This window comes from Juglans microcarpa x Juglans regia, chromosome 2S, assembly GCF_004785595.1.
Source record: "Juglans microcarpa x Juglans regia isolate MS1-56 chromosome 2S, Jm3101_v1.0, whole genome shotgun sequence".
Classification (NCBI taxonomy): domain Eukaryota; kingdom Viridiplantae; phylum Streptophyta; class Magnoliopsida; order Fagales; family Juglandaceae; genus Juglans; species Juglans microcarpa x Juglans regia.
The window spans coordinates 10,873,196-10,895,193 of record NC_054597.1 but is presented as its reverse complement, the minus strand read 5'-3'; the positions used below and the strand labels follow the sequence as shown (position 1 = coordinate 10,895,193).

Sequence of the window (21,998 nt, the reverse complement as noted above, 5' to 3'; positions counted from 1 at the left end):
AGAAACAAATGAAGGATATATGATTTTATATTGTGTATGATTCATTGCAGTAGAATGTGCTGCCTAAATAGTTTGGGATTTATATTGTGAGATTTTGTGCATTATGTTCTGTATTTCCTTAAGATTTTTCTTTCATGCCAAGTTGATGATTGTGCCTTTATTGTTGGGCTAGTTTCACTTAGTTTTTGCGCTTGTCATTGAATGAGTTCCTGTGTTCATTTAAATTGTGGATTTTTTTTTATTTTATTTTGTGAAATATCTTTTCTGGCAATTAAAATTTACCGGAAATACTTTTTTACACTGAACTTATTATTTCCGGCGATTGCATATCGCAAGAAATACTTTTTACTGGCATTTTAGGATATTTGCGGCGAATATTATTCGTCACAAAAAGTTTTCTCACCGATTTAATTAAGCGGTTGGAATAGATCGTAGCATTAGCAGCAATTTATTTTATTTTTTGCGATGACTGTAATTTGCTGTAATTGAGGAATTACTAGCGATGTTATGATTGCTACAACTGAGTTCACAAAACCAATAACTCAATTGCAGCGTTTTAAAAATCGCTGGTATTGATCTATATCGGCGCATTTTTATCGCCGCAATTAACTTTCAAAACCATTTAGTCAATTGCGGCGATTTCAAGAAATCGTTGAGAAATGATATTTCCGGCGATTTTTCCTCTTTTAGCCACAGTATTAGATCGCTGGAATTAATCTTTCCCAACGATTAACAACTGATTTGTATTTTGCAATTGCGGCGATAAAATATACTATTTGAAGTGAATAAAAATCGCCGGTAAAAAAAATATTTCCCGACGATTTTTGGCTTCCGTTGGAGTAGATCAAAAGTGGGGCATTAATACCGGCGAACGTCCAACGATTTATAAATCGTTGGGAAAGGTGATAGGCAGCAATTTTATTGGTTTTTCCATCGAAAATAAATCGCTGGAAAATGTGATTCCCCTTATAGTGACGGCTGGACCTAACGAGTAACGAGACCTTCCTTTAATAGTTGAAATTGCTGCTCCATTCAGTAAAGTACGTATGTGAAGTAATTTAATATTTAAACCAATTAAATAAATAACTATTTAAAATATTTCACATTAATTTATTAATATAATTGAGAATAAAAAAATCTATAATAAAAAATAACATTGATTAAAAAATGAATGTTGAGATTAATTAAGTACTATTTCTCACACCAAAAACTTTATTTTCCTAAAAGTTTCATATTAATTAATTCCAAGGTTGTCACTAAAGTTATTGTTTCATATAATTTAAGCGTATTTAACTTATTTAAAGTTATTGTTTCATTCAAATAGTTGAATTATAAATTCGCCTAATTAAAATGCGCTGCAATATTAATGAGCATACATAAGTGTGATATATATATATATATATATATATTTATATATATATATATATTAAAGATAAAAGAGTAACACATTATTAGTTAAATCTTTGAATTTAGAATTTCATGATGAGCATATAGTGTATTGTGGCTGCCAGAGTCAAGATCCTCTATTTGGAATGGTGAGATTAGACGAGCTTCAAAGCTCTCACAATTAATATTGAAGCTGTATATATGGTATGCTACTATACTACAAGAAATGCTAATTTATCAAATGAGTAAGGTTAAGTACAAATTCTAAATGTACAAATGTTTTGTAAAAATATGGGTCTCGTCAAGAAAAAGTGAGTTTTTCATACTTTTCTATGGTGGGGTCTATTTTTTTTTTTATACAGGACTTGCGTGAGACTTGTGCATTTGGGGCTTGTATATATCATTTATTCTCTTATTGTGGCGCCCCCGACTCCCATGTAAGGAGACACGGGAATCGAGATGCCAGGATGGTGACAATATGGTCACGCATCCCAACGATAGTGCCAAGTGTGTGTACATGCAACAGTGTACAAAAAACAATGCAGCGGATAATTAATTCAACTAAATACCAGAATTGTTAATACAATTTAAAGATTCAGTAAAAATGTTTAAAAATTATACAGTCATCCAAAATAAATATTTTACAAGTCTCAAACCAAAACGAGTGATCCCAGATCACTCCTCAGGCGAAACCGAATCCTCAGACTCACCTTCAGCCTCATCTGCATCGAAATCTGCGTTATTACAAAATGGTACCGCAGGTAAGTATAGACCAAACAACTACGAGATAAAAATACATTAATGCGACCAACATGCATGTATATGATGAAATATGCATTAGATCCAAAAATATTATTTTTCCCGAAAATAGATATTTTCAACACACACCAAAATCCCATTTTGGCCCAAAAATAATACTCCGTCATTTTTCCAGAAAATGACCCAAATCAATAAAACCTCATTTTCCTAGAAAACGAATCACATAAAATCCTTTTATTCAACACACGCTATTTTCCCAGAAAACAGCCCATTATTCCATTAACCAATGCACCATGATCTCCCCTAGGGATCATCCGCACGTCCTGGCTTCGTAGCGATGCTCAGTTCCGTGCCCAGCGCGTTCGTGGCCAAGCACCCACTACACAACGAGCGATGCCCAGTTCCGCGCCCAGCGCGTTCGTGGCCAAGCATCCTCTAGCCCCCGCCAGCAGAGGGGCCACAGAGTCGGCACGAGACCATCTCGTCAGATCCCGTTGTCGCCCAGCGACAACCCAGGGGACGTCACTTAGTATATTCCGTTCCCGAGTGACCAGAGGAGCTCCACCGAGATAATACCCCATCTCGGCTTGGAGTCGTGATACACACGCACCTAAAATCCTTTAACACATGAAAATCCAGTTTTCATAAAACATATGAACATGAATGCATGTACACGAAAACCCAGTTTCCTTTACAAACATGATCATGCGTGTAATATGCCATGTACATGAATAATACCAAAACTAACAACCAACAATTCATAATACCAACCAAACACACAACTCTGTCCACAATCCATCTGACCCCCGAACTCTTCGGACTCAGTCCGGCATGTTCAACCAGATCACAATAATATGAGTTAGTGCAAAATATATTTAAATTATGATAATTATTTGGAAAAATACTTACAGTGCTATATAATAATTTTCGAAGGATCACGGAGCTACAAGAAGTGGCAACACAGCTGCAGAACAGTGTAAAATGCACTGTGGCCGTGGGTCTCAAATACACATTTTTGAACGGAGACAAATCAAGACCCGAAATTGATAGAGTAGGGTTTAGGGATGTCGGTGAAGCTAGTGGTGGTGGTGGTTTGCCGTGGGTGGCGGCGTAAAGGGCGGTTTTAGGCCAAAAATGTTGAAATCGGAGATGGAGATAGATAGCCGTCACCGATGGTAGATCGAAGCCAAGGATGGGTGCTTTGGTTGCTAGGAGGTCGAGGATGAAGTGGTGAAGAGTTGGTGGCCGGAGGTGGCGGGACGGTGGCGCGCGAGCACAAGAGGTGTTGTGGCTTGGTGTTGGGCGTGAGGGTTATCGGCGGCGATGGAGGAGCTGGAAACGGAGGGAGGTGGTCGCCGGCCGGTGGGGAAGCTGATGGGAGGGGCGGTGTCGGCACGGCGGTGCGACACCGGTGGGTTAGGTGAGGAAGAAGCAACGCACGGGGGAGAGAGGGAGCGGATCGCAGCACGCGGGAGAGCATGGGAGAGAAAAGAAAGAGAAAAGAAAAGAAAAAGAAAAGAAAAGGGAAAAAGAAAAATGGAGGAAAAGAAATGAGGTCCAATCCCCACATCTTGGGTCACAAAAATGATCCAACGAAAATGATTTTAAAATGGTATCTCAATTAAAATAATTTAAATGTCATGATAAAATGAAAATAAAATAATTAAATCCAACAATCAATTAATTTAAAATAAATAACAATTTAATTGCATCACAATAATAAATATTAAGAAAACCCAACAAATTAATTTTCACAATTTAAAGATCATAAAATAAACCATTTAAAAATATCCGATAATTTTAAAACAAGAGAATAAATTTTTGAATTAATAAAAATAATCATTCAATAAAAATACACTAAAATACGGGGTGTTACACTTATCAAACCTTATATAATTGAGCCGAGTCGAGCCGAGCCAGTCTTTGAATTGCCGAACTCAGCTTGGTTAAAAAACTTCGATCTCGAGATTTTTATATAATCTTTGTTCAAGCTTGGCTTGGTGAGCTAAAATCCGACCAACTCAAACTCGAGCTCGAGCTGTTTATTTTTTATTTTTTAAATAAAATTTAATAATTAAGAAATTAGATAAATCAAAAATGGAAATATAAATTTAATGAAATTTTTACAACTAACAAGTAGAACTTGATCTATTGAAATAGGAAATGGTAAAAGTTTATAAACAAGTAATATGTAACTAGTTGATATTTATCTATAATAACAATATATTATATGTCTACATAAATTACTAAACATATGCATAATATGATAGTATATATCAACATTTCATATATATTGCTCACATACTTGTATATGAAACTATTAAATCCTATCGACTAACTCTTATACAAATTATAAAATATAGTTATGAAGTATATTTAATATATAGACACAAGTGACTAGCCATAAATAATTAGGTTGTAGACTATATATTTAATTATAAAGGGTGCTATGCTTATATTATTAACTATTATGTGTATATATATATATATAGAGGTGTATGTATATATTTATCAATATATGAATGAGTTTTAATTGAGTCAGGCTAACTAGTTGACTCGGGCCTTAATGAGTTTTAATCGAGTTGAGTTGAATTTAGTTGAGTATGTGTCATTTACTAATTGAGTGGGTATTTACTTTTATGGAGGGATTTTTTTTTCAAGAGTCAAGTTCAATAAGAATTTAATTTGGCAAGTATTGAGCAAGCTATCGAACAGACCTATTTATTTACTACCCTAATCAAATATGATCAACTTCGACAAGTATGGAACTTAATTAATTAGCTCAAGCTTTCCCAGTTTTGCGAAGGGAAAAAAAAAATTAAATAATAAGAAAATGACACAATCGAATGCATTTAGATGCTGTTAAATAAACCACGTTGATTAAGCTTCAAATGCCATGCAATTATAAGTACCCGAAGTAAAGACAAATGGAAACATTTTCTTCGATATTCTTATTTTTGGTTTCTAATTAGACATCAGGAAACAAAACATCTCCAAATACAAACATCGATCTCTCACGGCTCAGAAAAGAAAAACATAATAGAGATAAACATCTAACATCTAACACACAGCTAATCAACTAATTAACTTCCAAACAGTACTAGATCATATGGATAAGGTAATTATTAGGTAAACTCAAATCCCATGCAGGACAACATGAACAACTTCAAGGATTAATTGGAACCCCAACTCCGACACCAGGCACACCGCCGACACCATCCGCACCAGAACCACCGAAGCCACCCATTCCACCGAGTCCGCCGCCTAGTCCACCACCCATGCCAGCAGCTACACCCACTCCGCCAAAGGGGAGTCCATCGTTGCCGAGCCCAGAATAGCCGCCAACTCCGCCGTATGAAATAAAGTTCTTTTGGTCGTCGAGGCCGCTGCCGGGCGCAGTTCTTGCAGCATTACTAGTCTGAACTATAGCTAGAACAAGAACCAGCATTGCACACCACCTAATAACTGCCATCTCGGTCGATCTCTTATATTTTTTTCTCACTAAAAACGTACTCTCTCCGATCTTTCTATATCTTACTTGCGCTTTTGCTGTGTGAGTACCCGAAACTAGCAGCGTCGAGGGTCGCATTATATAGGGAAAAAGAGGCGGCCGAGTGGGTGACAGTTGCGAGTACGTAGTAAATGAGGTTAAATACGAGCTCAGTGCTTCGCTGTCGATCTCAAGTCTCAAAGGCCGAGAGATTAAGCTCATGATCTTATGGAATAATATTGGAAGGAAACTTGATACAGAACATTGGAAATCAGTGTCGATGGGCTGGCAGTTTGAGTACGATAGTGACGATAGTCGACGTTCCTAATTGATAAGACAAGACAGTTGGACCTAACGTACGTACGAGGCCGTCCTATAACCATTGAAATCGCTAGCTACTCCGTTCAGTAATGTTTTGTTTCAGGAATAATGATAGGGCCGTCCTATATATATGCACACATATATATCCTTGTGACTATGTACGTCTTTTTAAGAGAATATATATAAAATAAAATAAAAAAAGAAAAAAAAAAGAAAAAGAAAAAAGAAAACGTTCTTCCTTTTAAAATTTTAAAAATTAATAAAAATAAATTTATAAATTGATATAATTTCATCTAATATATTAAATTTATTTTATAATAAAAATAATTTTATAATTTAACATATCACATAATCAAGTTAAATCAGTTTATAAATTTATTTTTGTAAAGTATCTTTGTAGTAAAATATTTTTCAAAAACTTTATCACCTCTATTGGTTAATGTACAACAATTAATTTAAAATTGTTTTATATACCAATTGCTAGATAAATAAATAACTACATTATTTTCTTAATCTTTACATTTTAATTCAAGAATTGTTTCTAAACTTAGTTATATATATATATAAACACACAATAATGTAAAAATATAACATCAACCATAAAAAACAATTAATTTGACTATCTGTAACATTAATTGTTTTACACAATATTACACTTAAAGTGGAGTAGGCCAGATTTCTTATACGTACGCACGCGCAAGGGCTGTATGTAAGTATATAATGGTAAATTTTTAAAAAAATATTGTACCATTTATCTTGAATTTTATCATCTTTTAAATATGTTGCAAAAACAGTATTATTGGCAAGGAAAATAAAAATCGTTGTAATTAGTCGTTGCAAAAACTCATTTCAATTGTAGTATACTATGTCGCCCAGTCATGTACCTCTGAGCGTATCCCTAACATGTACATTTGTATTTTTTTCTTTCAAATATTTTTTAAGATATTTAAAAATTTAATATATATATATATCTTATATATAATAAGTGCCAATAAGCAAGTGTCGTCTACTATTTTTTTCGATTTTATCCTCCATTTTCAATTTGTCTTCCCACTCTCTCCCTCATATCTGTTGGATGTGTCTTGTCGTCTTGTTTTCCCACTCTGTTCATTTCTAATTCGTTTTCTTGTCTTCTTCTCCAGAGCCTTCCATCCTTCAGCTTTCAAGAGTTTTTTTCTTGTCTTCTTCTCGAGAGCCTTCAATCCTTCAGCCTCTTGAAATCTTATTTTTTCCTGTGATTCTTAATTTTTTTTTCCACCGCTTTCACCGCTCTTATTAGATTCAGATTTTTTTCCCCCACCGCCTTTACTGCTTGCCGCTTGGTATAAGAGTGATTTTCATCTTCTTTGGTTGCGGTCTATGTTTCTTGGTTCAGGGTGCGTCTTGTCTTCTTGTCGAGAGCTTTTTCTTGTCTTTTTGCCGATAGTCATCGATCCTTCAGGTTCTCAAAATCTCCTACTTTCTCCAATTCTCGTGATTCTGTTTTTTTTTCTTTTTGTTTTCCACCGCTCTTATCAGATTCTGAATTTCTTTTCCCACCGCTTGCCGCTTGGTATAAGAGTGATAATTCTTTATTTCTCCCTTTTTTACTCTCGGTAGCTCCTAGCAATGCCACTCACTGCCTCCATTCACTCTCTATTTCGCCTCTGTCGACCCTCTGTTCAGAAACCATCCAATACCAACACCGAAGGCCAAACGTGCCCAAACACCAAAAACCATCACCATCACCATCAAACCACTAAATCTACAAAGAGAGCTACCAAGACACCCAAATACGTCATGAGACCCACCACGCACAAAGGATATTCACCCACAAGAGCCTCGTTCGCCTTGAACACGCCCTCACCATGGCTGATTCTTTCATCATCGTCTGGCTTCAGAACGCCATCAAATTTAATAGTGGAGGTTTCATCTCTCCCTCCCTCTCTCTCTCTCTCTCTCTTTCTCTCCGCATGCATGTAGTGGATTTCATTCACTCATGAGACCTCTAATTCATTTCACTCAAGGACTCAAATAAATAGATCCTCTGCTTTAGTACTGAGATAAAATTAAAGCCAACAAATTTTGAACTCTCAAACAAAGCATTTAACTCTTGCCAATTCTTTGTGGAAAAGGTCATATAAACCACTCGATTTTCTGGAAGAATGTGTCACCCATTAAAGTAAGTTTACTTATCATTATTGTTTTCCTATTCATTATTTAGTTTCATTTGATGTCATTTTGTGGGCCCTGATTACATTTCTGAAACTGTTATGACAGGAACTACGTGGAGCCGCAAAGCCTTCCTTGGGCTCAGCCATTAACACACAGTATGGTTTTCTCGACACATTGATTCAGAAAGTCAATGTAGAATGTGCTGCTTTGCAAGGCTCTAGATAGGTTCTAAGTTTCCGAAAACTTTTTTTAGCTATTCTCTGAGTTACATCAGATTCTGAATATATTGGATGGTTCTCAAAAATCAATTAATGAGAAATTATATAATTAATTGAATTCTGGACAGTGGCTTGCTCTGGATAAAGAGCGGAAGCAGCTCTCAGTTGAAACCACTACAAACCAGATATGGTCATCAAAGCTATGCTGTTTAAGTCATTGTTTAAAGAATATAGATGCATGTTATGTGCTTGAGTAGTTTGATGCTACTTGCAGTTGAGACTTTAAGCACATTTTTGCTACTGTGTGTGCATTTATGTGAAAATAGTAATTCAATGGTGAATACTGAATCATTTTAGATGGTAGAAAATCTAGATGAAAAAATGAGAAATGTTTGTTAGTAAGTGTAGTGTACTCTCAGCTTTTCAATGATTCCAAAGTGCATTAGATATTCTATTTCTTGTTTTTTAGATTTCATGAGTGACTGAAATTATGTTTGTTGACATAAAACTTTACAGGATCCACTTGTAACTAGAGGATCAACTTTGATCCCGCTAATTGGAATAGATGTTTGGGAGAATGCATACTACCTGCAAGTGAATTTATTGCTTCTGCTATTATTTGAAAGATGTTGATAGTCTGAATTTGGCTGTTTCACATTGCATAACTTCAACATATTGGATTAGAGAAGAATCTTATGAAAATTTTTATATGAACTAACTCACACGGACAAATGTGATTGTGGATGACAAAATTTAAAATGAAGAGTAGTAATGTTTAATTGTTTTTGGTTTCAGATGTTGTTTTCTTTCTTCCTGCTATGTAGCAATGATGATAAATGCTTCTGCTCACCTCTCAGTACGAGGATTGCTTCTTTGAGTATATTGAGCATCTATCTCGGCTGTTTCAAGGGCAAAATATAGAATGATCTGCAAGTCTCTTGCATGATGTTGTTATTTGATTGTAACTTGAAACTAGAAATAATCATCCTCATTCTTACTTAAAACTGAATTTTTTTTCCTAATGCAATACCGTGATGTGAAATCCAATTATCTGAAGAACATATGGAAGGTTATTAACTGGAAATATGCAAGCGAAATTTATGAGAAAGATTGTCCTCGAGACAACAATAAGCTCTTAGTATTGTGGTTAGGCTTTTTGCTGAATGCTGAGTCTGGCCAGGTATATATGTATATTATTATTAATACTAGCATCTTTGTACAGTTTGTGATGAAGTTTTGTCTTTTGGTTATATTTCTTTGTATAAGATACTATGCATGTGATAAGATTAGGTTTCTTATGGTGTGCTTACTTCTGATATTCATGTACAGGTTAGATAGCCCTTATCAATGATTATTTGATCTTATTGCATGTAAAAATGTCAAATTTCAAATTCTTTTAGAAATTTCACCTTTTGAATCCTAATCTGGCCAGCTTGATTTAGAAGGTAGAAAATTTTGTGTTCTATTTCGCCACTATTCTAACCACTTTTTTTAAAAATTCCTCCAAACTATCTCAAATTACAAAGTGGAACAATTTGGTGTGAATATGCTGAAAATTTTGGTACTTTACAGCAAATTTTATGTCTAATAATTTGGTAGAAGTTTCTAGCCATATTACTAAAATACTTGTTCAGAGGTTTGGAAAATAAATTCTAGGAATATTATATTTGCAAATTGGTGTTGAGGATATATTCTCAACTCTACTGACATAGGAATATTTGATTCATCAGAGAATTCTTATTTATTGCGACTATCTAGCTACCCCGAAGAGCATAAAAAATTCTTAAGGAAATAAAAAAAATTAAAGAGATGAATTTAAATGTTGCACAGTGTTTTATTCCCTCTATTTTAACTTTTGTGAATATTTATGTCTATTTCTATATTTTTGTACAGATATGTAATTGTTTGTATATTTTTTTTTTCTCTTTTGGCATTTGTTAATGATTTCTTGTTAATAATTTATTAAGATGTATAATTTTGAAAAGATTTTTTTTTTCTGCACCATTTACCTATGAATTATATAATTATTATTAAATTTCAATCAATTTTTAGATTTAAAAGTATGTTATATATTTATGTGTTTGAAGTATAAATTTAAGGCAAATGAGCTCTAGCTGATAGCACCCATTTCTCCATAAGAATGTTTCTCTCTTCAGGTTTGTTTTTGTGGCGCCCCCGACCCCCATGTAAGGAGACACGGGAATCGAGACGTCAAGATGGTGACAACATGGTCACACATCCCAACTATAGTGCCAAGTGTGTATACTACAACAGTATACGATAAACAACGCAGCGGATAATTAAGTCAACTAAGTACCAGAATGGTTAATACAATTTAAACAATTAGTAAAAAGGTTTAAAAATTATACAGTCATCCAAAATAAATATTTTACAAGTCTCAAACCAAAACGAGTGATCCCAGATCACTCATTGGGCGAAGCCGAATCCTCAGGCTCACCCTCACCCTCCGTCTCATCTGCATCGAAATCCGCATTACCACAAAATGGTACCACAGGTAAGTATAGACCAAACAACTACGAGATAAAAATACATTAATACGACCAACATGCATGCATATGATGAAATATGCATTAGATCCAAAAATACTATTTTTTCCAAAAATAGATATTTTCAACACATGCCAAAATCTCATTTTGGCCCAAAAATAATACTCCGTCATTTTCTTAGAAAATTACCCAAATCAATAAAACCTCATTTTCCCAGAAAATGAATTACATAAAATTCTTTTATTCAACACACGATATTTTTTCAGAAAATAGTCCATTATTCCATTAACCAATGCACCATGATCTCCCATAGAGATCATCCGCACGTCCTGGCTTCGTAGCGATGCTCAGTTCCGTGCCCAGCGCGTTCGTGGCCAAACACCCACTACGCAACGAGCGATGCCCAGTTCCGCGCCCAGCGCGTACGTGACCAAGCATCCTCTAGCCCCCACCAGCAGAGGGGCTACGGAGTCGGCACGAAACCATCTCGTCCGATCACATTGTCGCCCAGCGACACCCCAGGGGACGTCACTCAGTATATTCAGCTCCCGAGTGACCAGAGGAGCTCCACCGAGATAATACCCCATCTCGGCTTGGGGTCGTGATACACACGCACCCAAAATCCTTTAACACATGAAAATCCAGTTTTCATGAAACACATAAACATGAATGCATGTACACGAAAACCCAGTTTCCTTTACAACATGATTATGCATGCAATATGCCATGTACATGAACAACACCATACCAACAATCAATATTTCACAATACCAACCAAACACACAACTCCGTCCACAATCCATCCAACCCCCGAACTCCTCGGACTCAGTCCGGCATGTCCAACCAGATCACAATAATATGAGTTAGTGTAAAAATATATTTAAATCACGATAGTTATTTGGAAAAATACTTATAGTGTTATATAATAATTTCTGAAGGATCATGGAGCTGCAAAAGGTGGCGACACAGCAACGTAATAGTGTAAAATACACTGTGGCCGTGGGTCTCAACAACTCACTTTTGAACGGAGACAATCCAAGACCCGGGTAGGGCTTAGGGATGTCGGTGAAGCTAGTGGTGGTGGTGGTTGGTCGTGGGTGGCGGCGCAAAGGGTGGTTTTAGACCAAAGGTGACCAAATCAGAAATGGAGGTAGATAGGCTTCACCGGTGACGGATCGGAGCTGGGGTTGGGTCCATTGGGTAGCTGGGAGGTCAAGGATGAAGTGGTGAAAAAATGGTAGCCGGAGGTGGCGCTACAGCGGCGCAAGGAATGCCATGGCGGCGCAAGGGAGGCTGAGATTGAAGGGGTAAGGTCGTCGGAGGGTGGGGGAGCTGGTGGGCTGGACAGTGCTCGGCACGAGCGGCACACGGCGGCACTGAAATGAAGAGAGCGCTGCGGCTTTGAGCGGTTGGTGGAGGCTACCGACGGCGCAAGGGAGGCTGAGATTGGTGGGGTGGTGTCGCCGGCCGATGGGGAAGCTGATGGGAGGGGCGGTGAGGTGCACGGCGGCGCGTGGCGGCTGGGCTGGGAGAAGAGAGAAACGGGCGGGGAGAGAGGGGAGCAAGGCCGCTCTGGAAGAGAGAGAGAGAGAGGAGAGAAAAGAAAGAGAAAAAGAAAAGAAAAAGAAAAGAAAAGAAAAGGGAAAAAGAAAAATGGAGGGAATGAAATAAGGTCCAATTCCCACATCTTGGGTCACGAAAAAGATTCAACGAAAATGATTTTAAAACAACATCTCAATTAAAATAATTTAAACGTAATGATAAAATGAAAATAAAATATTTAAATCTAACAATCAATTAATTTAAAATAAAGAGAGATTTAAATGCATAACGGTAATTAATATTAAGGAAACATATCAAATTTAATTTTTCACAAACTAAAAATCATAAAAATAATCCCACTAAAAATCCGATAAACTTAAAATAAGAGAATAAATTTTTGAACAAATAAAAATAATCGTTCAGTAAAAATATACTAAAATACGGAATTTCAAAAGAGCCTTTAAAATCAAGGCCTGTCTTTATACTTTTTAAATTTATGCAATTCAATCAAGCTTCCAAGATGTTGTCACACACCATTTGCTAAATGTCCTCTTTTTCCTGCGGGATTTTGGTGATAGTATACGTGGACATGGTGGAATTACAGATAGAATTAATTTTCAGGTATGCTTTCATGAGGTTTGGATCCAGTAGATTCCTATGAACTACTTAATTGTGGTATATTTTAGATAACTACTAATTATAGGATTTTTTTTTGCAAGTACTAATTATAAGATTTTTTATTATGGCTTCTCATAATTTTTCTTGTTATACTCCTGGTTTATGTGAATTGTTTTACTCCAGATAAACTTGAATACTATCCCCAATGCATGTGTAATTATTCATAATGCCATTTTTGGCAGGAAATCATGATGCCTTACTTGTTTAATTGTTGTTTATAACCAGGATGAGCCTAACACTTTCTACATAAAAATGCTATACAAATAGGTGGAAGGCTAGGTAGACATAATACTTTAAAAGCAAGAAGTAGAGCATATTTGATAACCCAGCGACAACATTGGTGAAAAATATACTGAGGTTGATTAAGATTTGAAATTCAAAGCTTATATATGAAATTCTCAGGTAGGAGACATTGATTACTAGCTTGAGCAAAGAGAGAAATAACTCAGATTACAAGTTTAACCTTGAATGTTGAAAGTTTCTCTCTAACTTTGTTGAATTTTGCGTGATAACCATGATACCTTGTTTATAAATTGTAGACTCGAACCATAAGTCTATGTTGATTCATCAATTAAATAAAACTCAGCCATCATGCATTTGTTGTGCAACAAAGCCTCTTAGTTGATACAATCTTGAACTAGGTACTGCGTTTACATGTTTGTGCATAAAAATTTACCTATCCATTTATATAGCATGAATCAATATGTATGAATATGTAAGCTGCTATGAAAATATTTTTTAGATATTGATGAACCTCACTTTCAAGGAGCAGCAAGCTCTATACATAAAGCTTGGGGAGATCTTGCAGGAGAGGCTTGTGGGAAAGTCTTAGATATGCATAACTCGTGTCTTGTTTGGTGTCCTCTTTCTCCCCTGCATGTTATATGCATGGTGGCATGAGGACGAAAGAGAAAGGATTATATTTGTATATGGTGCCATACTCTTCCTTCCATTCTCTTTGAATTTTTCATGTAAACTCTTTGCTGGGTTTGTTGATGGGGCGGGAGGTTGTTAAGAAAAAGGAGTAGGGGAAATGGAAAAGTTAATCTTTACCTTCATTTTCCTCAAAGGTGTTTATTTTTTCTGAAAAGAAAATTAGGAAAAATGGAGGAAAAGAAAAGGCTCCAATTAAATTTAAAGAAAAGGCTCCAGTTAAATTTGGTATGAGATCTATGGTTTGGCTAAAAATGGATGATTTACACAACAAAACATGAGAGGCTTCGAAGTTAAGCCATTTAAATAAAATTCAAAGGCAACTTCCAATGTGTACTTTTACGTCTTTTTTTTTTTTTTTTTTTTGTACTGTGAACTATCCGCTGTTTGGTTTGTTTCTTTTTTTTTAGGGAATTTGGACTGTGATCCGATTTTTTGGGTTTGGTCTTTGAAAAAAAAATATATGACTATGTTTTTTTTTGCATGTTATGATGTTCTGGTCATTTTTTTTTTTCTTTAGTTAATTTGATTTGTTGGTTTGTTTCTTGCAAGGAATTTGGACTTTTTGATTTGAAGTTTATGTTGTTTTGAGGTTTGTATATGTCTATTCATAGATCATAATTCAGGATTTTATTTTAGTTTTTTAGCTTTTTACTTTGTTTATTCTAATGTTTGGCCGTTGAGAAAAATAAAGGGAAATGGAAAAAGGTAATATCAGTAATGAAAGTGTGGTGTGTCTTTGTGTTTTGAACTTAAGTGCCTGTGAAGTATTTGACTACTACGTTCCATCCTACTAATTGAATACCAAACAATATGCAGTTTACATACATATGTGCATGTTCACACCTTATAAAACACATCATGATATATTCAGTTCATTCCTTGATGTAGAGACGGGGAAGGAGTACATATCAAATGGTTCATCAAATTCAATATCATACCAAATGGATGTGTTTGGCCTGGAGGAGCACTATAATTTTGTGATCCCAATTTGATCGAATGGATATGTTTCGAAGTATGAGTATAAAATTAGTTGAAGAGGTACTTCATGCGTTTTAATTTAAAGTGCTGATTGGACTTTCTTATTGGATCCTCTTTGAGATTGATTTTTTCTCCCTGAATGGAATTCTGTATCACACGTAGAGAATGATAGTGTGTTTACTAGATGGAATGACTAGAGAGATTCACTAATCAATCATTATCCAAAGATATTTGCTAAAACTTGTTTTATTTCGTAAACTTGTATCAAACTTTTTTTGGATGTATATATATATATATATATATATATTACTATGGTTGATGCATATGTTACTTTATTTTGAGATATATAGCTGGGATATATGATTATCTAATTTTATTTTAGCACGTATATTATGATGATTGATGAGTATATTACTTTATTTTCTCTCAATGAGCGCGTGTGCCCTTACTAGTATATATATACACAGAGACACGAATAGACAAGTAGTAACTTTTTTTTTTTTTTTTTAGTAGAAAGAATTAAAATTTTTTAAAAAGATTAAAATATACTAACGGTCAAATCGGCAAAACCAAGGGACAAAATAGCATTTATTTATTTCTCATTCGACTTTCAGTCGGTATGACTTGAGTTGTCCCCTACTTTCTTAATTTAATTGTTGCATATCCCAATTTGTTAAATAAACCCACTAATTAATTTGAATAAAAAACTAAAAAACAATATTATTATTTTATTTCTGCCACTAATAGTTTTTCTTAAGTCCAGTTAATAAAAACAACTACGTACAAATTACAAATTAAGTCCAGTTAAAGAAAAAAAACGAATGTATTTTTTGAAATAATTATTTTTTTAAAAAAAAAACCCACACTAAAATAAATAAAATTAGAAAAACTAAAAAACTAATTTATTTACTATTTCGTGAGCGGCATAATTATTAATGTTTATTGTGGTCAGATTAGAATAATATTGAAAACAATATTGACATGTTTGTATAAGGTGCAATTTATAACGTACCGATCGATATGTTATTTCGTGCTATAACATAATAATACACTGAACTCAATTAATTGTACTCAATTAATTTATAACGTATCATGATGATCAGTTGTACTCATCATCTAGCTAGGACAATAATACACTGAACTCAATTAATAATACACTGAACTCAATTAATTATATGGTTCTTTAATTAAACTATATATATATATAGAGGGAAAATAACTAATATTTATATATATATATATATATATATGTAAGCTAGCACAATTAATTATGTTCTTGATCTTCAAATTGGATGAGATAATATATATTTCTTCAAATCATCAGTTAATTAAATTCATGTTATGTATCCAATAAACATGTGAGAGGCGCATATTAATTTCTAAAATAGTACCCTGCATGCGATATTAACTATTTTACCTTTAGCACTTGAAAATTAATTATATTTTATTCATATTAATCTATCCTTTTAAAAACTATATGCATGTATCTTAATTATGCTGAAGATCATCAAATGATGCGCGCTATATATATATATATATATTATAATAAAATGGATTGGTTCAAAGAGATTTCATCTATATATATTGAAAGTAGGGGTGGGCAGCGGGGGCAGGCTTCCGCTCCACCTCCACATGGCGGGGCGGGCAACCCCGCTCAGCCCATGAGGGGGCGGGGCCCCCCGCTCTGCATCTAGGGCCCCTAGCAGGGGCAGGTGGCGGGGAGGGCCCAACCCCATCCTGCCTTGCCCCCGCTTACATTTATATATATATATATATATATTATATACATATATATAAACATAAATATATATTTATATTTTACAAATTGTGTATATATAAATATATATTACAATTTATTAGACTTGTTCACAAAATATATATTGACAAATTTAAAAACTACATAGTTTAAAAACTAATACACTACAATTTACACAAAATATGTACTAGTAAAATTTTAAATTATAGTCATATTTACAAAATTTAAATTTATAATTTGGGTCTAAAAATATATTTTTAATTACTTTTGTACTTAGAAATAATTTTTAAATTAAATAAAATATAGTTTTTTTTTTAAGTAAAATGAGGCGGCCCTGCCCACCGAGGCGGGGGACGGGGTGAAAACCCCACCCCCCGCCCCATGCAGGGCGGGTAGCACTCTTAATTGAAAGAGTGCTGCTAAGCTGTTGCCAGCCAACAGTGACCAATGGGCATGCCGCCTAGATACAATTCATTTTTTTTATTTTCTATTTTTTATATTTTTTTAATATTTTAAAGCATTTTTAAAAAATAAAAAAATGTCAATACACTAATAGTCACTTTCTTAATCAGTAAGTAAAAAAAATTAAAAATAAAAATTAAATACATGAGCAGTTAAAATGAGGGGGCAAAATGAAAATGCATACTAGCATTATTCATATTGAAAATATAAATATGTTCTAAATGAAATTATTAAAGGTTAGCATGGGATCATCAACGTTATTATTTGACATCATCACATATATACTATTTAGGAAAGTATTAGTACCATGAACTAACTTAATTGTTATGCAGTGCTCATGATAGGGCTGCAACCCGATACCATCCAACCAGGTCTAGACCCGGTCCGACCCAAACTGATACTATTTGCGCGCCAAACCGGTCCGACCCGACCAGTACTGTACCGGCCGGGTCGGCTTTTTGGTTTTTCCCTTTTTTATTTCAAAACATTGGTAACCTATCTTCATCTGATTTTTCTCTGCAACCTGCTTTTTTATTTTGAGAGTGAAGAATGAAGGACACCAATAATAACCCAAGAAATTCCAACGATGTATCCAAAGAATCAAAGAACAACAAAAGAGAAGATGAAGGAAGTGAAGGGCTGCGCTTCATTTCTCAAACCCCATCATTAATCAAGGATTATGGTTCATGGTCAGTGAGTTGTCATTAATTTTTGTTGCGTGATTGTGTGTTTATCTCTGTTTTTCCTTAAATTTTTAGGATATGATCGATTTGCAGTTTGACAAGCCATGGAACGCCGCAGTCGAGCGTTATCCAGATTGATCCCTCCACCCCTTTTGAAAATCCTCTCAAAGGATTCAGCAGTAGATGATAGGAAAATCTCACTGTTGATGCAAGTGATTTTGGTCTCATTCTGTCAGACCCAAGCAGAAAACTTAAATCTTATCGAGAGAGAGAGAACACACCTCTGTGACCGGCGACGGCGAACGGCGACAGTGACTAGGGTTTCTGCAGTGGAGAGAAGAGTGTTTTCGTCTTTAGTTCAATGTGTTTTCGTCTTCATCGTCTTCAGTTCAATGTGTTTTCGTTTTCAGTGTCTTCAGTTCAATGAGTTTTCATCCGTCTTGTGGCGCCCACAACCCCCATGTAAGGAGACACGAGAATCTAGACGCCGAGATGATGACAACAAGGTCACACATCCCAACGTTAGTGCCAAGTGTGTGTACATGCAACAGTGTACAAAAACAACGTAGCGGATAATTAATACAACTAAGTACCATAATTGTTAATACAATTTAAATAATCAGTAAAAATGTTTAAATATTATACAGTCATCCGAAATAAATATTTTACAAGTCCCAAACCAGAATGCGAGTGATCCAATCACTCCTTGGGCGGAGCCGACTCCTCAGGCTCACCCTCAGCCTCATCTGTATCGAAATCTGCGTTACCATAAAACGGTACCGCAGGTAAGTATAAACCAAACAACTACGAGATAAAAATACATTGATGCGACCAACATGCATACATATGATGAAATATGCATTAAATCCAAAAATACTATTTTCTCCGAAAATAGATATTTTCCAACACAAGCCAAAATCCCATTTTGGCCCAGAAATAATACTCCGTCATTTTTCCAGAAAATGACCCAAATCAATAAAACCTCATTTTCCCAGAAAATGAATCACATAAATATCCTTCTAATCAACACACACTATTTTTCCAGAAAACAGTCCATTATTCCATTAACCAATGCACCATGCTCACCCTAGGGATCATTCGTAAGTCCTAGCTTTGTAGCGATGCTCAGTTCCGCACCCAGTGCGTTCGTGGCCAAGCACCCACTACGCAACGAACGATGCCCAGTTCCACGCCCAGCGCGTTCGTGGCCAAGCATCCTCTAGCCCCCACCAGCAGATGGGCCACGGAGTCGGCACGAGACCATCTCGTCCGATCCCGTTGTCGCCCAGCGACAACCCAGGGGACGTCACTCAGTATATTCTACTCCCAAGTGACCAGAAGAGCTCCACCGAGATAATGCCCCATCTCGGCTTGGGGTCGTGATACACACGCATCGAAAAATCCTTTAACACATGAAAACCCAATGTTCATGAAACACATGAACATGAATGCATGTACACGAAAACCCAGTTTCCTTTACAAATATGATTATGAGTGCAAATATGCCATGTACATGAAACAACACCAATAACCAACATCCAACAATTCACAATACCAACCAAACACACAACTCCGTCCACAATCCATCTGACTCCCGAACTCCTCGGACTCAGTTCGGCATGTCCAATAAGATTACAATAATATGAGTTAGTGCAAAAATATATTTAAATCATGATAGTTATTTGGAAAAATACTTACAGTGCTATATTATGATTTTCGAAGGATCCCGGAGGTGCAAGAAGTGGTGACTCAGCAACGAAATAGTGTAAAATACACTGTGGCCGTGGGTCTCAAAAATCCACTTTTCAACGGAGACAATCCAAGACCCGAAATTGATAGGGTAAGGCCTAAAGAGGTCGGTGAAACCAATGGTGGTGGTGGTTTGCCGGGAGTGGCGGCGCAAATGGTGGTTTTAGGCCAAAAATACCCAAATCGGAAATGGGGTTGGATGTGCTTCACCGGTGACGGATCGGAGCTGGGGTTGGGTCCATTGAGTTGCTAGGAGGTCAAGGATGAAGTGGTGAAGAAATGGTGGCCAGTGGTGGCACGACGACGACGCTAGAGTGAAGAGAGCGTCGCGGCTTGGTGTGGTGCGTAGGGGCTATCGGCAGCGATGGAGGAGCTGGAAACGGAGGGAGGTGGTCGCTGGCCGGTGGGGAAGCTGATGGGAGGGGCGGTGAGGTGCACGGCGGCGCGCGGCGGCTAGGCTGGGAGAAAAGAGAAACTGACAGGGAGAGAGGGGAGTAAGGCCGCGCGGGAAGAGAGAGAGAGATGAGAGAAAAGAAAGAGAAAAAGAAAAGAAAAAGAAAAGAAAAGAAAAGGGAAAAAGAAAAATAGAGGGAAAGAAATGAGGTCTAATCCCCACATCTTGGGTCACAAAAAATTATCCAAAGAAAATGATTTTAAAACAGCATCTCAATTAAAATAATTTAAACGTAATGATAAAATGAAAATAAAATATTTAAATCCCACAATCAATTAATTTAAAAGAAGAACAATTTAAATGTACAACAATAAATAAATATTAAGAAAACATAACAATTTAATTTTCACAATTTAAAGATCATAAAATAACCCATTTAAAATATCCGATAATTATAAAATAAAATTTTGAATTATTAAAAATAATCCTTCAGTGAAATTACACTAAAATACAGGGTGTTACATCCTCCCCCCTTAAAAAAAATTTCGTCCTCGAAATTAGCAAGGTCAAACATTAAGGCTAAGACAGAAATATGATTCAACTAGGAGCAAACCTAAGAACATACCGCCAGAATCAATCGAACAAATACGGGTACTGCTCTCTCATGTCAGCTTCTCTCTCCCAAGAGAAATCCTGAGCCATTGGATCGCCCCATGACACCTTCACCAAAGGTATTGTCTTAGACCTTAACATTTGCTCTTTCCAATCCACAATCTTAGTTGGGGCAACTTCATAAGAAAGATTAGGCCAAAGTTCAATGCGTTCAGAGTCTACAAAACGCGGCTCTAGCTGTTCAAAACTCTTCTTCAAAGACAACACATGGAACACATCATGGACATCTCCAAAATAATCCGGCAGGGCAACTCTATAAGCAACTAGCCCAACTTTCTCTATAATCTGGAAAGGGCCAACATACCTCGGACTAAGCTTTCCCTTCTTGCCAAAGTGCTTAACCCCTTCATCGGATAGACTTTAAGGTAAACCCAATCACCTATCTCAAATGATAAGTCTCTTCTCCTTGTATCTGCATAACTCTTTTGGCGACTTTGGGCTTTCGCCATTTTAGTCCTTATAAATTGAAATTGATCATTCATTTCTTGAATTATCTCAGGCCCAATCAATTTACTTTCGCCAACTTTATCCCAACACAACGGTGATCTACACTTCCTCCCATACAAAGCTTCATACGGGGCCATTTGATTGGAGGAATGAAAACTGTTATTGTAAGCAAACTCAATTAGCGGCAGGTGATTCTCCCAACTCCCCTGAAATTCCATGACACAAGCACGCAACATATCCTCAAAAGTCTGGATAGTACGCTCTGATTGACCGTCTGTCTGTGGGTGATATGCAGTACTAAACTTCAACTTAGTGCCTAAAGTTGCTTGCAAACTCTTCCAAAAATGGAATTTGAACCGCGGGTCCCGATCTGACACGATACTCTTGGGCACTCCGTGCAAATGCACTATTTCTTTAACATACAACCGAGTCAACTTACCCAAAGAGTCAGTGTTATTGATAGGCAAGAAATGGGCAATCTTAGTCAACTGGTCAACAATCACCCAAACTGAGTTTTTTCCACTAGGAGTCCTCGGCAAACCCACAACAAAATCCATAGAAATATCATCCCACTTTCACTCAGGAATAGGGAGAGGTTGAAGCCTACGAGCAGGTCTTTGATGTTCAGTTTTAACTTGACGGCACGTGTTGCATTTCTCGATAAACATGGCAATATCCACCTTCATTCCTTCCTACCAGTAATTTCTCTTTAAAACTCGATACATTTTCGTGCTTCCTGGATGAACTGAATAAGGAGCCGCATGAGCCTCTGCCAAAATTCGCTCCTTAAATTCTGAATCTCGGGGAATCACCCTACGATCCCGAAACCGAAGCATACCATCCTTATCCAAACTATAATGCAAGGG

At 36.1% G+C, this 21,998-nt stretch overlaps 1 protein-coding gene and 1 pseudogene across 1 annotated transcript; one reads left to right on the top strand and one right to left on the bottom strand.

The window, feature by feature from the left end:
- Positions 1 to 5,071: 5,071 nt before the first annotated feature.
- On the bottom strand, positions 5,072 to 5,716 carry LOC121253038 (glycine-rich protein 5-like). Its single transcript, XM_041152926.1, has one exon. The coding sequence runs from the start codon at positions 5,615 to 5,617 to the stop codon at positions 5,312 to 5,314; it is 306 nt and encodes a 101-aa protein (XP_041008860.1). The 5' UTR covers positions 5,618 to 5,716; the 3' UTR covers positions 5,072 to 5,311.
- Positions 5,717 to 7,315: 1,599 nt separating this feature from the next.
- Positions 7,316 to 13,887, top strand: LOC121253350 (annotated as a pseudogene).
- The last annotated feature ends 8,111 nt before the right edge of the window (positions 13,888 to 21,998 follow it).